A 26,343-nucleotide genomic window follows, 5' to 3' on the forward strand; every position below is an offset into this window, starting at 1 on the left:
TAATTAATGTAAATTAGGTTCTTGCTAATATGAAAATCAACCACAATTTCAAATAGTGTGATAATACAAAACTGCACAATTCCAGTTTTACAAAGGCATAATAACATTATCATTAACATACCTCTACATATATTTTGTAGTGTCATTCATGGTAAAATATCACTTCATAATTGTGGACAAGGATCAAGTGCATCTGGCTCTATCCATATACAACAAAACTTTTTATATCTCCTTCTCCATTTGAGCTATGCAGTTGGAGCAAACTACCAAGTAATGTGCATCTTATCCAAACACACTCTTCCTTGAAAAGAAGACTAATGCCACTTGTTACTTTCAGCATAGCTTTCCTCTTGGTAGACGCCAGCTGTCTTCCTTCTGTCAAGCAGTGAACCAGAATTTCTGTCCCATTGTCACTGCTTTCTACAGGCCTACTTTCATTATTCTTATCTACTTCTAATTTCTTTCTTGCAACAAATTTACTAACTTTCTCCTGTTATTTCTCACTCTTGGACCTGTCAACTATTTCTTCAAATTTGATTCCTTCTGCACACTGTCACACATTTCTGTTATGAGGCATAACTTATGTTTAACAGGATGTAATGAGGATGTAATGTAGATAAGACTGGCGTAAGTGAAACACCATACATTAACTAACACATTACTATTATTATTATTAGACCTAATTACATTTTATTTAATATACAAAGGATCTCTGGTTAAAGGCTGAGACAACATACGTAAACAGTTTCATTGTATAAATGCAAAAAGTCATTAGAACTGAATTCCAAATAAGCTTGTGATCATATAGTTGTAGCAGCATGCTTGGAGGGGACATGTCTTTGCGTGTTACCGGCACATGTAAATTGAGGACTTGAAGAACAACCTGCAATTAATATCACTAAAATAAATATTTGAAAGAAAATAGGTAGTAAGAAAATACTGAGGAAGAACAAGTGCACATAAATTGTTCAAAAATATACAAAGAACTACAACAGTCATGAAAAGAAACATTACTGTTAGAGCCAGCTGCCCCCTCTGAACGTCCTGGGGATGAGCTACAAAGAGACATTATACTCTAATAGCTGTGTTACTTCAGAACAGAGATTCCAATTAAGTACAGACTGTTACTCTGTGCTTTCCATTGCTGGATGTATAGAAAAACAAGACTTTCTTATGACACTTATACTGCAAGATAGTTGAGGGCCATTTATTTGGCATCTGGCCACAGCAACACACAGCAGCAGCACCAGCTATCTGGCACAAGCATTGAAGACCACAGTTTGGCTCCCAATAGGGAGCTCTGAACATGGTAGTGTAATCTATCAGCAAGCAACCCAGCTGTGCATGTGCAACTTTCAAACTAGGCTTCCGCAGACACTGGTGACTCCTACTTGCCAGCAATAAAAACAGCCAGAACTTGTCAATGTCTAACAGCTGCCTCAAAGAAGTATTGTGTGATATACAAAACATGATTCAGTGGCAGAACCAAGAGACACATAGACAAGCACCTATATGCCTATTGCATCATGAGGACAGATGTTATTAACAACTCATCAAGAAAAATGTTGCATATGATGATGGTTGTGCAGAGATTATAGTTAATGTCCTTCAGAAGTAACCTGTGTTCTCACAGAACTGTGAAGTACATAGTAACCACAGGTGGTAAAGCTAACAGATGATAAATACACTAACGCTAAATAAAAAACCAATAAACACCCTAAAAATTGTCAAAGTCATACAAAATAAATTAAGACCTGAACTAAAACTGATAGTACAAGGTAACATTTCATCTTTTATGAGTTATACATTCAGCTGTACAATGAAAAGCGAGTAAGAAGAAATCTTAATGAAATATTTGTAACTGTCATGCTAGAATGGGAAGATACAAAATCTGATGGTCATGAAAGATATAGAAATTAGTAGTGTTAGTACATGCACTATCCGGGAGATTTGTGGAACTCGGTGGTTGTATGTACAGTCAGAATATTAAGTTCATATTCAGAGATTATAGCATGTTCTACATATTGAATAATGAGTTGTTATTTCTTCCATTCATTTTTATATTTCATGCAGGATTTTCCATTGTGGAAGTTCATGCAATACAGTAAGAGACATGCAAAACTTGCTAGCAAGGCAGCAAATAAAGACTGATGAAAAAGCATAGGAAGAGAAGAGTTCAAACATCCATAATACAAGAAAGAGGAATTGTGAAATGAATAGTTTAGAAGATGCAGATTAAAAAGATATAAAGGGTGTACCAAAAGAATCATCCAATTTTTAAAAAATCATAACTATTATTTTATTTGAGATATGCGTGTGAACAACATACTGTTGGAAAGAGCAAATTCATGAGTTTTACATGGTTCCCATTAGGTAGCAGCAGTGTGTGCCCATTTCAGTTCTAGTAAAAATGGTGTCAGGATAACAGAAAACATGTTGTGTTCTACATTTTACACAGTGTGGGCCAGTAATAACTGTTCAGCTTGACTTTCATACTAGGTGTGGCATGGATTCTCTTACAGCACACTGCATTAGATGAGGGTGTGAACAGTTCTGATAAACAGATTGTTAGTGTAAAGGCAAATCACCGGGCCATCCCTGAGTGTCAGACACAGACGTCGAATGCATCTGCCATAGTTTTACAAGGAATCTGCAGAAATCCATTAGCCGTGGTGCAGATCGACAGCTCAACATGCCTCCGATGCCTATCTGGTATGAGTTGTGTCCTTGTTTACACATGAAACAGTACATAGTTCAGCTACTGCAAACTCTTCATGAAGGTGACAAACAACAACATGCCGAGTTCTGTTAATTTGTTCTTGGCAAGGTGGAGGATAACAGTTTTCTTCCGTGCTTAATGTTTAGTGAAGAGGCAACATTCCATTTAAATGGAAAGGTAAACTGTCATAATGTGAGAATACGGGGTACAGAACAACTACATGAAGTTGTACAACATGAGAGGAACTCCCCAAAATTAAAGGTGTTTTGTGCAGTTTCACAGAAAAAGGCATATGGTCCATTTTCTTTGCTGAGAACACTGTTACAGGAAGCACATATCTTGATATGCTTGATAACTTTCTTTACTCACAGTTGGAGACTGATTTGAATGACTTCATTTTCAAGCAGGATGGGGCACTGACACACTGGCATCTGGAAGCACTGGAATTTTTAAAATCAAAGGATTACTGAACAATGAGCTGGTCAGACTGGACCAAATGTTCAGACTTACATTACTGTCCTCCAAATTCACTGGACCAGACAGAACATGATTTCTTCTTGCGGGGGTTTGTAAAAGACTCTGTTTATGTGCCTCCAATATCAACAGCAATGAATGAACGGAAACAGCACTTAACAGCACCTGTGGAAGCTGTAACTCAAGGCATACTCACTGCAGTGTAGGAACAATCTGAATGCCACACTGACATATGCCATGCATCTTAATGGGGGATACTGAACACCTATGAAAAGGTATGACAAAAACTTTTTGAGTTTCCTGTTCATCAAAACACAAAATTCATTGTATATGTTTATTAGCTTCAGAAATATAGATGTGCCAAATCAGATGATTCTTTTTGATACACACTTTAGTACATCAATAAAAGACTTATGGAAAAGAAAGAAAGAATAGAGAAAGTTCAACTCAGCATCAAAAATAACCTGTGGGGCATGAGTATATGACAGATGAAGAAGAACATGGAAAGAGGAAAGCAACATGTGATGGAAATGAAATGTTCAAACAAAACTCCTATGAGTAAGTCCTGCTTCTTACTCATATGGAGATCTGGAAGAGGAACAATTGCCTCCACTATCATTATGGGACACTGCTGGCTTCCTTGTGCTATGATAAAAAAATTCAGCAGTGATTTAATCACACCAATGTGCCACAGAGACACTGCACTAAGACTATAAAAGAAGTTGGCTACTATTACTGTTCAACTTTCAAAAAATGAAAAATAAAAGTATTTAACATCTTCACATTTAGCAAGTAGAAATTTAATGTAATATGCAATGCACTTTTAAATGTAAAGTTGATAACCTGGCCTGAGGATTCTTACAATTACATGCCAATATACATACTCCATAATGGGAATATAGAGGGAATTTAGAATGAACTTCACAGTATCTGAAACAGAAAAAATTCCATTTAGACTACTCATACCTCCCTAGGGTTCAGAATGAAATTTTATATTCTGGCCTCCTGATGGACACCAGACAGGAAACAGAAAATCCCTAAATATTTAAAAAGAAAGTAAAAGAATACCTTGTTAGCTGCTGGTTCTACAATTCATCAGAAAACTTTAAATTAATTCCACATGCCTCTAACATTTGTATTAGACAGACTCTGACTTTGCCAATAGCGTATAGTGGTCTGTACAAAGTTGCATAAATGCTTTGCTTAGAGTGCCAGATGAAAGCAGCAGCTGAAAAGTCTTTTATCTAGTAGTTTATAAACATTAAGTTTGTTATAGCAAGAACAGACACGATTTAAGAAACATAGTACTTTATGGAGCCAACATAACATACAATGAAGTACAGATTGCACATAGCAATGAACACATCAAGTGGACAACAGTAATACAGGTTATAGACTAGGTTGATTGCTCATTTGCAATCACTTAAATAATACTGTTTCCTTGGCTTCACACCAGAGCACACCAGGGGTCTGACTAAGGTGGCCTCTATGAGCTGGCCTGTGAACTGTATGGACACATGATCTCTGAAATCAAGTATGCCTTGAGTGAAGGTATATCAAAGTTATCCAGAAGTAATTACCATAATTATCAGTTTGAGCGGTTCAGCTCTATTCACTGTTAGTCGTTAGTGTACTTTACAGAAGAAGCCATAAATGGTTGCTTTGGCCCATTAATGTATAACATGATTACTTTCATATCCCTGGGGGCTCTCCTTGATGATGGTATCAATGGAACATAATTATGAATGAAAGAATCAATGAGTGAAAAATTGGTGTTGGGTGTACATATTTGTTTGATACACCTATGAATATTTTATACTACTGTAACTACATGGTGCATAAAATTGTTAATATGTAAAACTGCTGTAATATCACAAAGTTAAAAACAGAACCCATACATAGTATGAAAATGTATAAAATGTATGTTTGTATATTTGTATGTATGTATGTATATACATTGGTCTATGTATGAATCTTCCATTCACAAATCAACATGGATTTAGAAAGCATCACTTGTGCAAAACTCAGCTTGTTCTTTCCCATGCAATATCTTACAAATCATGGATGAACGGCAACACACAGATTCTGTATTCATAGATTTCCATAAACCATTTGATGGATGTCCCAATTCAGACTGTTGTGAAGGTCTGGGAATATGGTTTAGGTTCCAAGATAGGTGATTGTGTCAAGCACTTTTTAATTAACAGAACCCAGTACGGGCTCCTTAATGGTGAGTCTCCATCAGAGACAAGAATTTCACTTGGAGTGTCCCATGCATGTGTCATAGTACTATTTTTACTCCCTATACACATAAATGACCTGACAGACAGGGTGAGCAGCAATTTGTGGCTGTTTGCTGACGATGCTGTGGTGTACAAGAAGGTGTTATGCTTGAATGAATGTAGGGGTATGGATGGTAGCTTGCTCTAAATGTAGAAAAATGCAGATAAGTGGGAAACTCAGTCTTGTAACGTTCAAATACAGCATTAGTAGCAAGCAGCTTGACACAGTCACTTCAATTAAATGTCTAGGCCTAATGTTTCAAAGTGAAGCAGAACGAGAACATTAGGTTGGTAGCGGGGAAGGCAAATGGTTGACTTCATTTTATGGAGAGGATTTTGGGAAATCGTAGCTCATCCATAAAGTAAGCAGTACATAGAATGCTACTGCAACTCATTTTTGAGTACTGTTTGAGTGCTTCAGATCCTGACCAGGTTGGCTTAAAAGAAGACATTGAAGTAGGTCAGAGGCAGACTGCTAGATTTGTTACTGGTATGTTCATGCAAGTATTATTGAGATGCTTTGTGACCTCAAATGGGAATCCTGGAGGGAAGGCAATACTCTTTCTCCAAGGCACTAAGGCACTATTGGGGAAATTTAGAGAATGGGAATCTGAGGCTGACTACAGAACAGTTCTACAGCTATCAACGTAATTTCACATAATGATTATGAAGATAAGATGCAAGAAATCAGGGCTCATATGAAGACTTTCAGACAGTCATTTTTCCCTCATTCTATTTGTAATTGAAACAGGAGAGGGAATGACTAGTAGTTGTACAAAGTACCCTGTGCCATGCCCCATCTGGTGGTTTGTGGATTATCTGTGCAGATGTAGATGTACGTTTCACATCTCCTCCTATGCCACAGGGCTGATTTCAAGCAAACTTGGTACACATGTCACTGATTGTCTTGAAATAACCGCTATAGGGGCACGCTATCAAATGAGTGGGGGTCAAAAAACAATGTAGCACATGAAGGATGCATATTCATATTTTATTAATCCAATATTAAAGAATGAGAATGCTTCACGACTTGCAACAAACATTACATATAATTTCAAATCTTTAAAAGACTTTTTCCCACTGATAACTTCCTCAAAATAATGAAAATTTTAAAAAAAGTATTGATTACTACATTTACACTCTTCATGCAGTAAAACTGCCAGATGAGGCAAAAATTTCTAATTTATTAGTTCTTTACTAGTAACATGGCACATTTTGAAGACAGTATTATCATATATCTCTGAGTGTATCAACAAAATCATATCATTATATGACACATAGGCCAGAAAAAATGACGTCAAATACTGAGATGAATGAAAAATTGCCACATCATGCATAGATTTTAATTTATTACCTCATTACTACTAACTCTATTCACAACACATTTTGTGGGCAGTAGACACATATACCACTGGATGTACCTGCAAAATTATATCATTCTGTGACACAGAGTTCAGCTGATATGAAGGCATAAACATTGAGTCACATGAAAATGTAACTGCAGAGTGGAATTCACTAGAGATACTGGTGAAATATGTGTACATATATGTGTGAAATATTTTATGTATATGTAAAATATTGAAGTGGCATATGTGGGCAAAGCCACATGTAAAAATCTCATCCTAAACCCCAGGCACAATTTCAGTCACATTCGGTACACATATTAGTTACAGTCTGCAACAAAATCTGTAGGGGTAAGAACCACCAGCCTCTTACTGAGGTGGAGGTGATAATGTGGAGAGAGAAGGGGGGAGAAGGAGATGGACAGAAAGAGTGGGGGAAGGAGGAGATTGATACAGGGAAGGGGAGACGAGGAGATGAACAAAGAGAGGAGAGGGGCGAATGGACAGAGAGAAGGGATATGAGGAGAAGGGCAGAGAAAGGAAAGAGGAGGAGATGAACAGAGACAGAGGGCATGAAGGGATAGACAGAGAGAGGTTAAGAAGGAGATGGAGAAAGAGAGAGGGAGGAGGGGATGTTATTTTGAGGAGGAGGTGGTAGTGGACAGAGATAGAGTGAGGAGGAGGGCAGAGAGAAGGTTAGGAGGAAATGAAAAGAGAGTGAATGGTGGAGGAGGTGGACAGAGAGGGTGAAAGGAGGAGATGGACAGAGAAGTGTGGGGGAAAGGAAGGAGATGGATTAATAGAAAATTGGAATAAATACAGACCCACTGGATTAATAGAAAACTGGAATAAATTCAAACCCACTCAATGCCAGGAACACATATTAGTTACAGTCTCATAAAAAACAATCACAGCAGGAAATGAAGCTTCAGTATAGTTAGTGAGAGTTGACCCACGACATCTGGCAATGCTGTTGCGAGCTCTGATCTGTTATGTGCAAATGGCTGCTGGGGAGAACAATGATAAAAATAAAGTTCCAACATTAATGAGATGCACAGGCCTGTTGAGGGAGAGGGGGCCAATGTGGCTGCAGCCCTCCACCCAAACTACAACTGCTTCTTCCTGAGCTAAAGAAAGGTCCTTTCACCATGGCTTTCAGATCTCAAAGTGTCGAAAATTTTCTCATTTTTGTAGTAAAAACCTGCTCCTATTTGAATACAACATTGTCTCAAAATTTAGTTTGTCTAAAATCATAACACACACACACACACACGCACGCACCATATAGTGCTCCAGTAGATATATAATAACATACATCTGTTCGAATGCAACGTTCCATCAAAATATTAAAGCAGTTATTGAAGAACTTTCAGAGATTAATGATATTGTTTAGATGAACATTTACAGTTTTATTTGCATATACTGATGGAAGGAAGAAAATCACCTGTGTCCTTTTGAAAGGAAACATTCTGGAATCTGCCTTAAGTAGTTTTGAGAAGCTATAGAAAAATTAAATGTGGATGGTTCAACGTGGCATTGAACTTCTCTCCTCCCGAAAGAAAGTGCACTCTTACCTTTGTAGAACATCTTTTGATGACCATATTATCGTAATATTAGTTTGAATATACAAATGTATGTTCATCTGCTTTGTTCAAGAAGCATTTTATAAGTCTGATTTCAATTATGAATATGAAAGTAGATATAATCTTTCAATTACATTGCCTCTTTGCATTTTAAACCAGATGTGCAGTGTGACTGATTAGTGCTATGCAGTTCTGAGATACAATCAAACAGTTTAATTCAAATGTGAGGCTTTGAGAGAGCCTTTCCTGCGCTTAGTGCATCACGCCATTATTGCCGCTGTGATGTCGATCATGTTCACACAAAAATGTGCAGATTTTGCCGCTAACTGAAGGTCTGTTGTTCCAAACTGTAGGAATCAGTGACTGGCAGACAAAAATTTTCAAATGACTAACAATCTCGCAACTGCAATTTAAAAATAACAACGAAATAGTGTAGAAGTGCAGTTGCAAGCAAATATGCACCAACTGCGTATGGGTCATACGTAAGCAATAGTCGAAATTTCAATGCTAACGAGCTAATAGTAACGGAGAGACATCTATTAGGCCAAGCGAGCAGGAATAATTTTTCAGATGGCGTATCACATTATACAAGTGAATAACAGCACGTGCGAGGACGGTCAAAAAATCGGCCGCTGAGAAACAAAATTATCAGCTGAAGGTCATCGACTAAGTGGGTCACGCCTACACCTTTGCACGTTCATACGAAGTTGAAAGGTTATAGAAATTGCCAATTAAAGAGACACTAAACGGATAACTGGAAATCTCTGAAACATTGACGGCACATTGCGCGGAACCGTAGCTTTTGGAAAGAAAATGCAAATAGGTTATTACTATCTTTTTGTTAAACGTAGCAATTATATCCAAATAAAAGTAATACATTTACTGGCAAATCAGTTACCATATTAAATACCGCTATGTGCACAATATGTTGAAACACAGTTATTTCAGGGTAAGTTGAGCATTATTACTGATCCAAGTTGCCATACCTACCCATGACTGCATTATAATGGAACAGATCCTTGAGGCAAAATTAAATTAAGTCTCAAGAATTTTTTTTTCGAAAATCGAGAGCTACCTGCGTAACACGCTTACATGCTTTATACAGATTTCACAAAAATAGAGTAGGGGTTTGTGAATCCCTATAGTTTCCATACACTCCTGTATCATTCTCTGAAAAACAATAATTATGATTCACAGTCACCATGAGTGTCACTGAACAATATTGCTTGTAATTAAAAGAAAGACCCATCCAGTGCAATGGTATCTTGATGTACAGACTCGGTATCATGTAATATAGTTGTGAGAAATCAGTGCAGCCCACGTAATTTTCCACGAACGTCGATGACTCGAAAAAAAGGAAAAACTTTCATGTAATAACGAAGAAGGACTGTTGGAAGTGGTAGGAAGGAAAGCCAAGAGTTAGTCGACGACGACACCCATTTTATGCTACCTTTAATCCCCTCTGTCAATAGACTGAAAATTCCAGAATTTACAAGCTTTATGTGCTATTGAGAATGAAGCCCGGCAGGTAGCATCACGAAACGAACACCCACTAATTCAGAATCATGAAGATATACCCGTTTGTCACAGCCCACGGTCAAATGGAATTGCATAGTATTTGAAGCAATGAAAAAAGCAACCTATGTAACAAATTTCAAATAAAGTCTTACTTTTAAGACTGACATTGTTTTTTTCATGAATCTATGTACCTTAATGCATCTCTGATGCCGAACGACATTCTGAAATGTAGTATGAGATGACAAAAGAGCGTGTTATGTATCAAAGCTGTTGACCGGCATTGCAGTGCAAGACTTACTACAACTTCAATATCAATTTTTACGTAAACTGTCGGTCGAACTACAAATCGGTAATGTGCATGAACTAGCATCTCCCGAGTCCACTGCTTAGAAATCGGGTAATTAATAAAGTATAGTCGGCCGACCGAAAAAAAAAAAAACCGTCATACGCACCTAGCCTGAGAAGTGAAGAAGAAAAATGGTCGGCGATAGTAAATCGTTCATTCCGACATCGCAGAACCTGTGTAAAAAAGTATTCTTCTTACAAAATTAGGTTGCTTTTCATTTTCACCAACTATTTTAAAACCATTGCAGTTTTGTTATACTGCCATCATGTGGTAGTTCTTGTTCATGAAGATCTTCAACCCACAAATGGAACTTCTAGCCAATGCTCACAAGACGAAATCGAGATAATTCTTGGTCAGATCAGAAATACCAGCCGCCAGGGCATTATTCCACACTTGATAACACTAACTAGCAACGTAGAACACATAGTGGTATGCTTATAAATGACAGGCATTCCATTCAGTTCAAACAGGCAACATACATTCTCCATGAGAATCAACTTAATTTTTTTTCAAAGGAGCGATTTTTCATTCAGAAATTTAGATTATTATGTCTTGCAACATGACGGCATTTTACAAACATGTGACTAAGACCTTTCTTCAACAAGCAAAGTGATGACGTCGCCGTTTGGAATAATGGAAAACCAATAAACAATGTCCTGAAGGTCACGGTCCTTAGCAGCACTATATGTGCTGATGAATTTATTACTATTACCTTCGTTGGACAGCTCAAATACAGCAAAACAAACGCATTCTTCTATAATCCATAATATCTGATTGTTGTAAGAAGCCGGTGAAATTTACAGTCCGTACATCTATTCTTTGTGTGAAAGACCTTTGGTTGAATTTTATGTGGTTAGCAACAGAATCTTCATGAAGCGTAAATTATTGTGTACGGAATATTTCTCACGAAGACAAGCAAAGAACGTCGTAACTTAAAGTATCATTCAGGATAAATCTTATGCTCCGACAGCAGCTTTCATCTTTCATGCACATTTTGTTGATATCAAGTGCATTATTTGGGAAGTTTGCTGTAGATTTTATTGACATGTTTCGTGTAATAATATTTTGTCGTAATAAGTGTAGTTGATTTCGTTTATCTCGCCAGCAGAAACAATTTTCATTTCCATTTGCAGGCAAATACTTTGCAAACATATGAAAACTACAAATGATATTGATACGTCAAATGTTTTTGTTCTCAGGGAATAGTTATGAACTGTATCGTAATGAAATAGGAAAGGCAAAAAGAGGAATCTGAAACTACAGTCTTTCGCTCGGATTGCGTCGATCATTTATTGCATGTATTGTTGCAATTAGCCTACGCTTTGCTATTCGTATTGACTACTTGTAGGGGCTTCCTGCTTACATGCCACCTCCGCTACGTCAATGCGTCAGCAGTGCGGCGGATGGGTGGGGCTGGCGTTTGGAGGGGGGGTAGAAAGTTCTGGTAGCCTGGCTGTATTGAGCGTTGGAAATTTCCACTGACTCCTGCAGTCTATAAATAGGAGGAGCCAGGCGACGTCGTTCTCATTCAGCGGAGGACGTCGGAGCTGTGGAGGCAGTTGGAGAGAGGGCTGGCTCGTCGTTGGATATCGCCGTGTAGAACTTGAGTATACGTAGTGGTTAAGCAACATACAGTAATATTTCGAACGTCCTTTAAGGAGAATTCAGTCCTGTTTTTCAGTGAGATGCCTGACAGTTTAATTTGTGAGAAAATGTCATGCGGTTGGAGATTTACTAGTATTTGCCCTAAAACATACTTTCCAACCAATATCTACAGTGTGACTAGATTTGTTTTTCGAAATAAGTTTTAACTTTGTTGAAAGGTCATAACTGAGAAATATGTTTGCTTGGTTTTTTAAACTATAGTTACGGCAAGACCGAGGTGACACATGGAAATATGTCGCCCTGTTAACTTGCTTCCGTTTACAGAAAAGTCTATTGGAGCATAAAAAATATTTTTTACTCCTTTCTTGGGATTCATATCCAGCTGGTACCTTGGTCTTGTGCGTGCGATTGTTCGCGCGTTGTTACGTGTAATTTCTCTCAAATACTCGCTGGTCACTGTTTACTATAGGTCGTAATTCTTGATATTAGCATTTTGTTCCTTCTGTCTTTAGTGCCAGTTTGTGGAGATATTACTTTGGTTCAATCTTTGTGGTAGTTCAACTACTTTTCAAACTGGCTTTCAGTAAGGTGGAATGCTGCTTCAAGCTACGATTTACAGTACTTACAGTATTTTTTTTTTTTTAGAAGTAAAATTTTAACTATAATTAATAATTTATCAAATTTGTTTTTGGAAAAGTGCACAATGAACACGTTTGATTCAAATTCAGGTGATGTGTGGCGAGGTGGATGTCGGTGTTAGTCCTCTGGTGGGTTGATGCTGTCGTAGGCCATCTTCACAGAACAGCAGGAAACAGCACAACAGGAGAACAGCAATCGATTGAAAAGTGTTAAGTAAAAGTTAATTTAGTTTCAGAATTGCCGATTTTTTCTAGTATTACCTGGAGCATTTGAGTTTTTAAACTTGAAAACTGAAGAAAAAAAAATTATCTATTTTGTAGCCTGAAAGATTTGTAGTAAGAGGGATAGTTGCTTCAAGTTTAAATATTATTTTGAGAAAAGATACGTTCTTTTATTTCCTGTATGAAAGGCTTAATCGTTTTGAATTCCCACAAAAATTATAAGTTTTTCAGTATACTGATTGATAGTGGGCCAAGTGTAAAAGTAAATTATTTAGCTATTTAAATAACAGTTGGTGGCCCTGTGGGAATCATAAAGTCAGAATGATTGATTTTCAGTGTGCACAAAGTGAGCTATGGTTTGAGTTGCCGTTTAGTGTGAACACGTCAGTGGTAGTTGTTGAATTCATGGTTAAAGAATAGCAAATTTATTTTCTGAGATCACCGAGAATAGTGACTGCTGCAAAAGTTCTAGCCTATTGGCTGGCTTTAGTGCCAAGGCACAGATATCTATTTTTGTAGATGTGTAAGTTGGCTGTTGTAACATATTTCTGGAATAGTAAAGAATGGTTTCAAGGAGGGTATAGGCGGTTCACACTAAATACGTATAATTTCCTCCACTGGCTCACTTAAGATGCTTACTTTTTTTCCAGTATATTCAAAGACAAAAGTTTTTCGACATTTTTTACTTTCAGTAGCATGTTACAGGTGGCTTATCTTTGTCACGACGTAAGACCGTATTTGCTGTTAGCTGTTTCTGCCGGTCAGATGAACAAGCGCCTCCCTGAACTACTCACGCAGTTTTGGGATATGTCTATTTCGTCATGTGAAGAGCAGTGGTTATTCTGATAGACATGTTTATAATCATTTATTTTCTTTATGGAGTGAGGTGACAAACTCTTTTTTGCATATTTCCGTGCCGTGTTCCTGCTGTGTTAAAAGTTGTGCTGAATGTGATGCTCTCTAGTGACAGATTTTATCTGCCTTGTTTGAATTTGATAAGTGGTGACATTGTCCGGTAAAAGTAGCTGTTCAGGAAGTGGTACATGTTGAAATTCTGCTTAGTGCTAATCATTACCCATTTCTTATCTTATTTTATATTTTGAATCTGTTCATATAGAACTCTTACATTGGACATATCCTACTGCCTTGGATGTATTATTTATCATTTTACTATATTCACACAAGTAAAAAAAAAATACTTTTCCTGTTACGATAACCGAAATGTTGCGTGAGTTTTGTGACATGGTATTTTATTAGTGTTTCATGTTTGATGCGTGAATTTTTACATTTCCATTTTGTTGGTTGCTAGAGTGATGTGTATTAGTATTACAGAAGAATAATAAATTGTTTCTGTGGATCTGTTTCGATTTACAGATAAAATCCTATAGGTAGATATTGAGTTTTATTTCTACATGTGTTATTATTAGTTCCTGGTCTTAGTCATAAGTGATTTGTTAGCTCTTGTTGACTCTCAATTTAAACCAGTCTATCATTAGGAGTATTGATTGTGATGACCTCCTCTGAAACTGAGAATATTTTATGAATAGTGGTATAAGCCTATTAAATAATGGTTAACTCCACTGTAAGAAGAGTGAGATGATATTTCTGTAAGTCAGTGGCAGGTATGGTACTAACAAAACTGCCAGATTAATTCTCTGGGAGCTGAATTGACTGCTGGTTTTGTGTAGTGATTTTTTTAAAATTTATTTATAAAAAAAATGGTAGAAATGCACACTTACTGTTCTCCTATTTTAAGTTGCTTGAAACACATTTTGAAAGTAGTGTGGCATCCAAAAGGGAGAATTGTCTCCATATATAATTTTTGTGTGAGGAATGTGACTTGTACAATGCTTCCTTGTATTTAATCCACGTACCTTGATGTGGCTGATTAATGGAAGTACTGTCACATGCATTATTTGTGGTTTATTCTTTGGTATGACACAAGACTTTGACTTAATTGAGAACTGGATTTTGCTTGTAAGTCAGTCAAATTCTTTCTTTTGCAAACTTTGAATGTATGCATACGTTATCTAATAAGTTATTCTTAGGGATTAGGCTTGTGTAAATTAGTTATACCTGTTTTGCTCATTGCTTATTGGTTCGTGCTGTAAACCTATTTCAGGGATTGTGTAGATATTTGCAATGTCAGTCTTATGTTTTCCAAAAAGTAATCAAGATTTATGATGTGGTCTCTCAAGAACACAGTACCCATGATTTCACAAGAGTATTTTGAACCTGGATAAAGTAAGATTCACCCAACAAAGGCTGCATAATAGCAATTACATCTCAGGATGTGAAATGGTATAATATGTTTAATTCCAGTTTATGAAAGTGGCCCAAGTTGGTTGTCAATGTCGTAGGTAGCCTACTGTTTTGGCATGATTCATATTCTTTTTTATGATGATGAATTTAGGATAAGTAATGGTAGTTTGTTTCAAACTTGAGTGAGGGCTTAATATTGCACACAAGAATTAATTATGGTAGACTTGACATGGGTGTTATGTAGTTCCTGTAGTTTAAGAAAAATTGGTTGAATGTTGGTCTAAAAAATTGAAAAGTCTACTTGAACTATGAGCTGGCAGCATATTGCTTCTCCGTCATTATTTCTCTAACTGTAAGAGTGACTTGAAACCTTTATTAGATGGAAGGGTATAAGATGCTGGTGGGGTTTGCTATAATGTGTGAAACAGCAACACTACTGCACACACCTAGATGACATGTTGGTATCTTTTGGTGACTGTGATGTTTCACAGATGTGAACAGAGAACTTATACTATCTTATTGCATGCCATTAGTATTAGTGGATGCCCATTGGGGTAAAGGAGCATAGATTAGGCTTGTAATTACAGATTGCTGTGCATCCCTGCATAATGGCAACCTTTGTAATCTTCCAAGCATATACCATAAGCTTTCTCACTGGAGCAAACTATAATGCCTTATCTGATGAACAGAGAGCGTGGATTTAAAAGAGTAGAAACTTGTGCATATTGGGCTATAGCCTGTGTTTGGATTTGCATGGATTTGTATGTGCTGAGTTTCATTTCTCCAATGCATTTCTAATGTAGTGTATAATTTCTTGGCTAAGAAACATTTCTGTCTCACTGAGTTTGCACCCATTTCTTAAGAATGCCTGATTATGGCTGATATTTGAAATGTTGTTATTGTAACGTAAATTCATAAAATTTTAACGGTAAAAACATCGTAATGAATGGTAAGAAGTTCGTAATCCAATCTGTTCTTGTATTTGGTGACCTTGCCAATTATTTTTCCCCTTGGTAAGACATCTGTCTTCATTGTAATAAACAGTGAGTGCATTGGTTATGTTTAATGTACAAAATTTTTACAGCTGTGATGTGTAACAGATATAAGTATTGGAAAACTGTTTATGTAGGTGTGTATGAATATTACTTTTTAGCAGTCATTGTCTGATATTTCCCAGAGACTGCATAAGCAATGTGGGAGTGCTAATGAAAAATTCACGAGTTAAAACAAATCCATTTGGGTTAATGGGTGAATTAGGTAAATTATGTATAATTATGTAGTAATGGTAGGAGCTAGTAAAATAGTGTGTTCATACTTAATGAAGCAGTGAGTATAGCTTTCAGTTTTGATAAAGGTTTGTGAATCTAGTGAATGAACTGTGGCAGGTATTGCAGATAACAACCACATCCGTTAAAGTTGCCATATCGGCCTGATTGGCTGGGATGTAAACAGATGAACCAATGTGAAGTGAAAATGAACCATAAGAGACTATAAGGTTCGAACTGAGTTTCATCCCATTTACCTTAGAAACAGTTGGTTTCTTGTTGAAATGCTTGCAATAAATGATACACAGGAAGTCATTTCATACACAAATAAGGTGAATGAGGTGCTAATGCTATATTAGATGTCCCAGTTTATACTGGCTCTAAACTTCAGACATGAGAATAATTTAAATTGCTGCTATATATACATGCACAGCAAGGAATAAAAAGAGCCTCAATATTCAAGGACTAACATCTTAATAGACCATATAGCATAGCTGAAGTATTTGTTGTGGGAGCACCAAATGGCTCTGAGCACTATGGGACTCAACATCTGAGGTCATCAGTCCCATAGAACTTAGAACTACTTAAACCTAAATAACCTAAGGATGTCTCACATATCCAAGCTCTAGGCAGGATTCGAACCTGCAGCCATAGCGGTTGCGCGGTTCAAGACCAAGCGCCTAGAACTGCTCAGCCACACCAGCTGGCTTGTGGGAGCACCCATAACTACATTGCAGTGTTGGGTCTCCCAGTTTGAATGTACCGAGTGACTGGTGTTTCTATTCTTTAGTTACATTGAACTTCGTTTGATCCAATAATGTGGTGCTTAACACAGTTTAGCAATGAAAATGTTGGACCCACCAACATATTGCCAATGCATGCTGAAGGAATACTTTCATATTAAGATTTTCTCAGTTGTTATTTTTCTGGTACTGTCATTTGTGCTCCAGAGCAAACATAATTGAGTTGTAAGTTTTAAGGTGTACCATTTTGAGCCAACAAGATGATGTGATGGTGCAAAGTGTGTGCTAAACACTTAATGGTGCTCCATTTAGATCTTTGTTTTTTCTTAGATGGGGGATGGTACACAGCATATTGTCAGTGGAGTAGCTGATGTATGAGAAGTATGTATCCTGAAAAACTATCAGTTACTGAGTTAGAAATTTGACTAGAGTGGTAATTTAATTGGTAGGTGCTGTGGAAGGTTCTGACATTTCTTGCTATCTTAGAGCGGGTTAACATGCCATAATTTTATACTTATATCTGGCCATTTTAACATTGAGATTTAAATCATCCGTGGATGTACATTGTGACAGTCGAGGAGCTTCATTGCATGGCTACAAATAGCAGTAGGCCTAAAATTTTGATACAGAAACAGAATTTTTGCCTGTAGAGTGATTGCAAGTGTTGTAGTGTTTGCTATTCACAAAGCTTGCTTCTGTTGAGAATAGTGCCAGCTTACATTAAAAGAACAAGATTCTTCTGTATCAATAGATTCTTTGTCATATTTTTTGCATGAGTTCAGGTGGATGAACATGCTTGTATTAATACAACAGTTTTCACATCCTTTCACGTTTGATTTACTACAGTGGTTTTTATTGGTGTGGGGGGAGGGGGGGGGGGGGGTTAGTCACTGTGGCAAACCTTTCTGTTGACCACATCCTGCATCTCAGTTTCACTTCTTATGGGCTGCTAATTTACATTGCAAGGCTAACCACTAGGTCTAACTCTGTTTACCATGAGCTACTTTTTATTACGACAAAGATCAGAAAGAAAATTGTTCTAAGGATTGTTGATTAAATAAGTTGAACGAGAAGCTGTTCTGGTCATAAGCAAAACACAACGTGATCAGTATTGGTATGTTGATGGTTCACTTTGCCCTTAACACAAGTATATAATTCCACTGTCTGTTTATTTTTCTTAGTTTTGGATGACAACAGATGTGTGTTTTATAGATGTTGATTGTATTGTGATGCATTAATGCACCAGAGTTCTGTAGAGAAAGCATTTGAAATAACTGCTGCATTGGTCAGATAACAAGTTGTTGAATTCTATTTAATTGATGTTTTTTAATATTTAATACAGTGTTGTGGATACTTGGCATTGGTGACAACTGCCTGCCTTTAGGATGTTTACTAATAGCTGGAGTGCACCGGAGGTTCTGTGGAGCTTTATTCCCTCCCTCCCTCTCCCCCCCCCCCTCTCTCTCTCTCTCTCGCTCTCTCTCTCTCTCTCTCTCTCTCGCTCTCGTTTGCGTAGGGGTGTATCTCAGCAGTCATTGTCCTGATATTTCTCATAGACTACAAAAACAGTGTGGAAATGCTAATGAATAATACGTGAATTAGTACATACCCATTTGGGTCAGTGAGAATGTTAAGCAAGTTATGTGTTAATAAGTTGTATATGAAGGAGCCAATAAATAGTGAGTGCGTATTTAGTAATTCGGAAAGAGGGACAATGTACTGTGTGTGTTTGAAATGAAAAGTGAATGTGGCGTGTTTGATGTTAATTTTGTAAATTTACAGAAAAACTTAGGCCTGTTATTGACTTTGGGAAGTAACTGATGGTGGGATGTTGTATTAAGGTGACGAGACTTGACTTCTGATGCCAGTACCAATGCTGAGTACAGTTTTCAGTTTTGATAAACTTTGTGAGTCCAGCAAATGAACTGTGGCAGGTATAATATAGCCAGAACTGTTACCAGGTCCTTTGCCTTTCTAATTGGCTGACAACAATGCAAAGTCATGACTGACTTTAGTATCAGTCTGTGCACAGTAAGAGAATACAAGGTTCAGAGACCAAACATTTCAGTGCCTCCAAAGCCTTTCTTAATTTTTAGTGACATTTTTCCCTCGACCATTAAAAGGCAGGTGTTCCACTTTTTTGTCTCTGTATGACCTTGGAATCGTAAAATTAATGGAAATGGAAAATTAAGAGACAATTTGTTTCTTGATGAAATACTTGCAGTTGTTGACAAAGTCATTTTAGAATTAAATTGAATAAGGTATTAATGTTATGTCATCAGTTTAATTTATATGGTTCTAAACTTGTGATATGATATGAAAATAATTTAAATTACTGCTAAGTGTGCATAAACAGAAAGGAATAAAAAAAACCTCATTATTAAAGGATTAAAATCATACAAGACCATATAGCATAGCTGAAACATTTGTAGTGGGAGAGTCTATAAATATATTACAATGTTGGGTCTCTTTCATGAATGATTGAGTGATAGGTGTTTTTTATTTAGTTTCTTTGAACTTCGGTAGCTCCAATGTAGTGGTGCTTAACACAGGTTAGCAACGATTTGCACTAAAATGCTGGACCCCTCAACATATTGTCAGTGTACGCTAAAGGAATACTTTAACATTTGAATTTTCCCAACTGTGTGTTTATGGAATGGAATTATTTGATATTTTCTGGCACTGTCATTTGTGCTTCAGAGCAAACATAATTGAGTTATGAAAGAAGTAAGGTGCACCATTTTGAGCCAACAAGATGATCTGCGGTTGCTGTGTGTGCGCTAAACACTTAGTGGTGCTTTACTTACATCTTTGTTTTTTCTTACGTGGAAGATGGTACGCAACGTATTGTCAGTGGAGTAACTTCCTCAGATGGGAGGATGATTTATTGGAGTAGCTGATGTATGAGAAATATGTATCCTGAAAGTTATTAGTTACTGAATTTGAAATTTAACTGGAGTAGAAATTGGCAGCTGCTGTGGTACTCATTTTTTTGTCTGCATTAATTTAGAATAGATGATTAGGTTCTTTGATGTAGGTCTAGTAAAGATTGGATGATTAAGAAGTAGAATATTTTGAGGAAATACTTGAAAGGTAGCAGTGGAAGCCTCTGTCATTTCTTATGATCTTAAAACCCAAACTCCTCCCGAACAGGCCATGAAGGCCCAATAGTACTGACTGGCCCTCGTCATCCTCAGCCCACAGGCGTCACTGGATGCAGATAAAGAGTGGCATGTGGTAAGCACAGTGCTCTCCAGGCCGAATGTCAGATTCTGAGACCACTGTGATCTTAATAACCAGCCTATTTTACTTGACCTTTAACATTGAGATTTCAATCGTCTGTGGAAGTACAGTGACAGTTGAGGAGCTTCATTGCATGGCTACAGCAGCAGTAGGTCTATTTAACTTTGATGCAGAAACAGAAGTTTTGCATTTAGTGTGATTGCAAATGTCATAGTGTCACATATTCACAAAGCCTGCTTTTATTGAGAACATCGCCAGCTTACATTAAAAGAACAAGGTTCGTCAGTATCAGTAGATTCCGTAGATGAACTAAATATTCAACAATTATACCGAACTTCTGCAGCTTTTCATATTTTTTGCATGGATTCAGGTGGATGAACATGTTTGTATTAATACCATGGTATTTGTAACCTTTCATATGCGATTCCCTAAATGGTTTTAATTCTCAGTGGATTGTTGGGTGTTGGAGAGGGAGGCCTGGGGAGGGCAAAGCTGTGGCCCCCAGCCTTATGGGAAATCTTTGTGATTGCCTCCACTTTGACAGCTTTCTTGTCAGTTTCATATCCTATGAGTTCCTACTTTTACAGCACAGGGCTAACCACTAGACTGAATTCTGGTTGCCATGCTTTATTTTTTTTATTTTTTTTTTAATTGTGAGAAATTTCATAATTCCATTTTACAGATGAAAAAAAAAATTTCACTAATGCTTAAGTTTGTAAAATAATTTGAATGAGAAGCTAGTCGTAAGTTATATGAGGCAGTATTCACAAGTAATGCTTGGAGCACAAGCTTATAGAAAAACACCATGTGCTCAGTACCGGCTGGCAATGATTCACTTTGCTCTAAGCTCCCTTGCAGTACACGAGTACATTATGATCTACCATCGGATTATTTTCTTCATTTCGGATGACACCAGATGTGTGTTTTATAAATATTAGTTGTAGTGCTTGGCATTAATGCACTGGAGTCGTCAGAACCTTTCAGCCCCAAAAATATGACAATCAATAATGCAAATATCCCTCTTCTTTCAATGATAAACGAGTAACTAAACTCTGTGAAGAGTGGCACAACAGTTTTGATCGAGTTTTATTTCTCCAAATACAGCTGTGTGTGTATTTTTTTCTTCACCTGTAGGCAGTTTTAAGATTCTCATAATGCATTAATAATCTGCGGAAGCTGTAGACTGGGTCCAAAAATGTATTAATAAACGTTAGTGCTCATCTTTGTAGTGAAAAGACATCATTTTGGCCTGCTCAACCATGAGTCTAAATAGCAGTCACTCTCAAATTTGCCACCCTATAGCTGAAAATCTGAAGAGGAAATAATTCTTCAATTTGTATTAGTAATAACATTAAACATACCCATTCCCCTCTTCTTAATCTATATAAATGGGGAATTTATATTTTGTTTTTGTAATGTTGCACAAAGCAAATTCACTTGATTGGATGATCAGAAGCCCTTTGGAGCCTGCTAATTGAATTTTAATGTTGCGGATTGTAAATGTTGGCGAGATCTGCCCAGTTTTAAAGCTGATTGGACCAAAAGCAGCAAAAACGCTCCGTATACTGATGCACTTACTTGCATCACTCTATACCATATAAACTAGTGTAGTTGAGAATATTGTTAGAGTTGCGATAGATCGTTTTCATTTTTAATTTGGTCCCATATGACAATGCAGTGTACAGCCTGTGTACTTGTAGCATAGAACAAGTTAACTTATTTAGTCTGTTATAATTTAAAACAATCTATTAGCAAATATGATAGTACTGTGTACATTTATTTCAGGATGTATATTGAGATCTTAAAATTACCTAAATAACTCAGGTGACTTCAGAACAGACATACAAATCATATGGTGCTGCTAGCAGTGAGTATAGGCGAGTTAAGTCATCAAATTGATGAAAGAGTATATATGACTCAGTCTGATTCCCTATGCTGACTGCATTATTAGGTGAAATTATGAACTCTGCAGTAACGAGAAATTTTGCAGTTGGTTTCCATTTGGTAATTTATAGTAAAATGATTTTAACTTGTTTTTACATGGAAATTGTAGAAACAGCTTTTGGACACTGTATGTCAGTTATTACTAAGTAGTTTGTACATAAGGCACTTTCTCTGAAATTAGGTGATCTGTATTAGGATAAATGAATTGTGGAATTTGTTTCTCCATTGCTATCTAATTTATAAGAATACAGTTGAAGTGCTTCACCAAGTGAAATGTGAGTGTTCTGTTGTACTCGGAAAAGTATCAGCTGGTTTTTAGAATATCCTTACATTCCTAAGTTACGAATTAAAAAGTTTAAAATTATTATTGACATACAAAGGAATTGTTCAGATTGTGATTGGTACTGGAAATATAGGTAGTTATAGGAAATCCAATTGTATAGCAAAATGTGGTATTCGAAATGCAGGAAATGAGTTGAAGGAAATGACATCTTTCAGTGACCCACAGTGTAGTAAAATGTGTTGTTGTTTGGGAATGAAGGCATGGTGCCAGATAAGGCAATATAAGGTGATGTGTTGTTGTTTGGGAATGAAGGTATGGTGCGAATGAAGGTATGGTGCCAGATGAGGCAATATAAGGTGATTTTGTGAAAAACAATACACCCTTTCTTTGGTATGTAAAGTGGATGAAGAACAGTATTGTACATCGACCCCGTAACAATTAGAATTTTCGAAGTGGTGTGGAGAATGAGACTTGATCCAATTTAATTATGTTGCTTTAAAGTATGTGTCCAAATGACAGAGATACCTTGTGTGTGGTCGGTTTTAAATTGGAGGTGGATTTATCTGAGTGTGTAAATCACTTGCTCAGATCATGGAATTAATGAAGTAAGTTATTAGATATATGTATTGTTATGAGATAGGAAAAAAAAACTGATGGATTAGTAGATTGCATGAATCCTGAGGAAAGTCCAGTAATGTGCTAAGTAGATCTCGTGGAGCATGAGATAATTCCAAGTGAAGTTAGAGGTGGCCAAGTAAAACTGATTAATTTGAATAGGTGACTTAGTTTGGATGTGAAGAATGGTGCAAAGGTCTATGATAAAGCAGAGAAAATTTAGAAAAATAGGTAATGGGATGTGGTAATGAACAACAGTGATGAAGTGAGAGAGAGATATTTGCCAGTTGATTTTTCAGGTGAGTACACTGTGAAATAATTTCCCCTGTATGTGTTGTACCTTTAGCACAGGTAAATTGAAAGCCTGATTTAGTAGTGAATGAAACGGAAGGATGATTGTTAATAGAGATGACAGAGTAATGTGTCTGAATGAAAACTACCCATTTAAGCCTATATACAGATTAATGAATGGAAGCCCATTAAAATATTGTGCTGAGAAAAGAGAATGAGACAATTTGGAAGGTCTAGTGAGAAAGAGTAGTCTAAATGAACCAATTTAGGAAATTTTGGAGTGCATAAAGACCATATGTGTAACAAACAATGGAAAGTGAGACATGATATTATGGCCCTTACAGAGAATGGTTCTAGTTTTGCAATAGAAAAATTGACCATAGGTAGTTACTTTAATAAAGTGTGGTGTAGAATTGCATGTAATGAGATCTTTGCATGGTAATTGGTATAGTAATAGATTGCACCATTCCAATACATGTCTTATATGGGTCTGATGATTTGTTTTGGTATGGCTTTGTGAAAGACAGTTTGCTCTTAGAGGTGTGAAATGGATGTAGGAAGGTTTTGTTGGTATAGTCCTCTATCATTAGTTAAACAAGAAGTGACCCACTGGAGAATGGCGACTCATGTGAGAGGTTATGGACAAGTTAGTTCATAAGCGCATGATATGGAGGTTGAAGAAATGAGAGAAATGTGGTAATTAGGGATGATGGAACTAATAAAGTAGAAATTTTACTGATGAAGGTTGAGATGGTGTATAGATTCAAGTAAAGCTAGAGAAGTGAGTGTGGTAAAGTGCATGATTGGCCATATAGGTAAATATGTATTGTCTTTGAGAGAAAAGTAGCCTTTGCAGTTGCTAGAGAGAACTATGAATACCCTGTTTTGTTTTTACACTTTTGTTGAGGAAAACAGGGTAACGGAATTTAAAATGCATATAGGAAGGAAATAGAGAAAAATTCGATGTTTGTTTAAGACCATATTATATGTGCTGCGTGTAGAATGATTTCCAAACAGCAATGGCTGATGTGGGTGTATAGGTTTGTTCTTAATATGTTTGAAATGTAGCTGATGTGTATGAATTGAAATACCGAAAGGAGAGTAATTTCTGAGAATGGAGGTTAAAGTGGATGAGGTGGGGATGCCAAGTGCCATGTAACTAAAAATTCTTAGACATCCCTTGTTTGAGTAGCTGAGAGAGGTGGAGATTAGCATGTAAACCATGGATGTGATATTGACCCAATTGACATGGTGTATATTGCAGGGTAGAACGAGACCTGAGTTGACCAGAGATATGTATAATGCTGTAATGGATAATGCTATAATAAAATTCTGTGAGTGATACAGAGACCTGAGGAAAGAAAGAAAGTATATCCCAGAGTAAAGTGAGTGATGATGTGTTGATAAGGCAATGTGAGTACAATGTTTGTTTAAAGAAGAGATTGGTTAGTAAGCTTAGGTTTAAATGATGTCAGAATGAGTCCCAAGAGTATTAAGAAGTGAATGAATTTAGGAGTGGTTGGAGTTTATTTAGTCTATACATGTAAGAAAAACCAACTAGTCAGTAGTAAATGTTAGAGCCCTGTTGCAAAATTTGATTTTGAGAGTTAGATTATTGAATTTTAGGAGCATTGTATGAATCAAATGATGAGAGTAAAATTTACATGGCGTTTAAAGATGAGCTCACAGATACAGTGAGAAAAGGGAAGTACGTTGTTGTGGTGGAAGTTGTAGTATATGTAAGGCGTACAGAAAGTGTAATTGGTGGCCCATTCCATTGAGGTATTGATGCTCGTTGTTGTATGGAATGAGATGCCCCCACGTAAATCAAACATTATAGAAATTATGTTAATTTACGATGTTTGTCGAAATGATGTAGATACCTGAAGTGAGGTGAAATTTAAGATGGAGTGTGCGTGTGTGAGGACGTAAAACCTTGCCCGAGCCATAGAACCACTTATTTCAGTTTAGTATAGTGAAGAATATTGATTCTAAGGAACTATATATATGTGACGGGATAGGTAATTTTATTGCCATCCCTATTAGAAATATGAGTTCTACTGATGTTGGAAATGTAATATTGAGACTATAGGTGATGAAGATGTGAAGCTTGATGTTGGTAATGAAAGTGGCTATCTGGAATGGGATTGTGTTAGTATTAAAATTGATAGACATAATAAACGGTCCATTTGTACAGAGGTTATTACCTATTGTGAAGTGAAGACTAGTAAATAAAGGAACACTTACGTGGCCCTTGCTTATTGAAAACATTGTAAGAAAGGTTTATATTGTGTCTGCTTATTTTGTTTGTTATGGCTAAGCGTAAGGCAATTTACCCTTTGAGATGGAGGCAGAATAGTTTAGGAAGTACAGTCCCCTAATATTTAGAGTATGAGAAAAAATTATATAGTGGTGACATGTAATACGTGTGAGAGAATGTGGACGAACTAGTTGGTATGTTCATGTGTGTGTGTGTGTGTGTGTGTGTGACTTCACAAAATAATTGGTCATAGAGGTGAATATCTTTGTCCCAGAGAGTAAAATATCCTTTGCAATTGGTAATAATTCACTTTGGTTCAGGTAGCGAGGATGAGAGAATTTAGAGGGAGTATAGAAAAAAAAGGAGAAACAATTGATGTTTGTTTGATTGTTATGAAAATATTATTTGTTCCCCATGTAGATAGATCCCCTAAGAATTATGATGGTCAATAAGGGTTTATAGGTTTGTTCTCAAAGTGTCTGAAATGTAGATGATGTGCATGAGTTGAAAACCACGTCAAAACAGTATATTGCAGGAAATTGAGTTTAAAGTGTGTAAGATGGAGACCTCCATTGCCCAAGCAATTCTAAATCCATAGATGTCCCTTTGTGTGAGCTGGTAGCATGTTGGAGATAAGAGAGTAAATGTAGGTATTTGTGCAGTTGACACACTATGTATAGCACAGTAGAAGGAGACCTGAGTTGAGC

At 36.8% G+C, this 26,343-nt stretch overlaps 1 protein-coding gene and 1 long non-coding RNA gene across 9 annotated transcripts in view; both read right to left on the reverse strand.

Moving 5' to 3' along the window:
* Positions 1-667: 667 nt before the first annotated feature.
* Positions 668-7,175, reverse strand: LOC126340024 (uncharacterized). 2 transcript variants are annotated; one of them, XR_007565105.1, is made up of 2 exons: positions 4,262-4,575; positions 668-883 (listed from the first exon to the last, which is right to left on the reverse strand). XR_007565105.1 is itself a non-coding variant. In XM_050001680.1 (2 exons), the coding sequence occupies exons 1-2, from the start codon at positions 7,017-7,019 to the stop codon at positions 695-697; spliced, it is 312 nt and encodes a 103-aa protein (XP_049857637.1). In that variant the 5' UTR covers positions 7,020-7,175; the 3' UTR covers positions 668-694. The 2 variants fall into 2 exon arrangements, 1 of the variants encoding a protein (XP_049857637.1); XM_050001680.1 differs by lacking the exon at positions 4,262-4,575 and adding an exon at positions 6,897-7,175.
* Positions 7,176-11,955: 4,780 nt separating this feature from the next.
* Positions 11,956-26,343, reverse strand: part of LOC126340300 (uncharacterized) — a 69,755-nt gene continuing 55,367 nt past the window's right edge. For all 7 annotated transcript variants that reach the window (XR_007565146.1, XR_007565145.1, XR_007565144.1 and 4 more), the window contains exon 2: positions 11,956-26,332. This is a non-coding gene — a long non-coding RNA (uncharacterized LOC126340300). The remainder of the gene's footprint in view (positions 26,333-26,343) is intronic.

This window comes from Schistocerca gregaria, chromosome 1 (genome assembly GCF_023897955.1).
Source record: "Schistocerca gregaria isolate iqSchGreg1 chromosome 1, iqSchGreg1.2, whole genome shotgun sequence".
Lineage (NCBI taxonomy): Eukaryota > Metazoa > Arthropoda > Insecta > Orthoptera > Acrididae > Schistocerca > Schistocerca gregaria.

Bases quoted from the DNA above. Each gene is read 5' to 3' on its own strand.
- LOC126340024 (XM_050001680.1), bottom strand. From the start codon at position 7,019: ATGTACACATATTTCACCAGTATCTCTAGTGAATTCCACTCTGCAGTT. The intron at 884-6,896 runs GTACATCCAGTG...TATTAATTGCAG, and splicing joins AGAATGATATAATTTTGCAG to GTTGTTCTTCAAGTCCTCAA.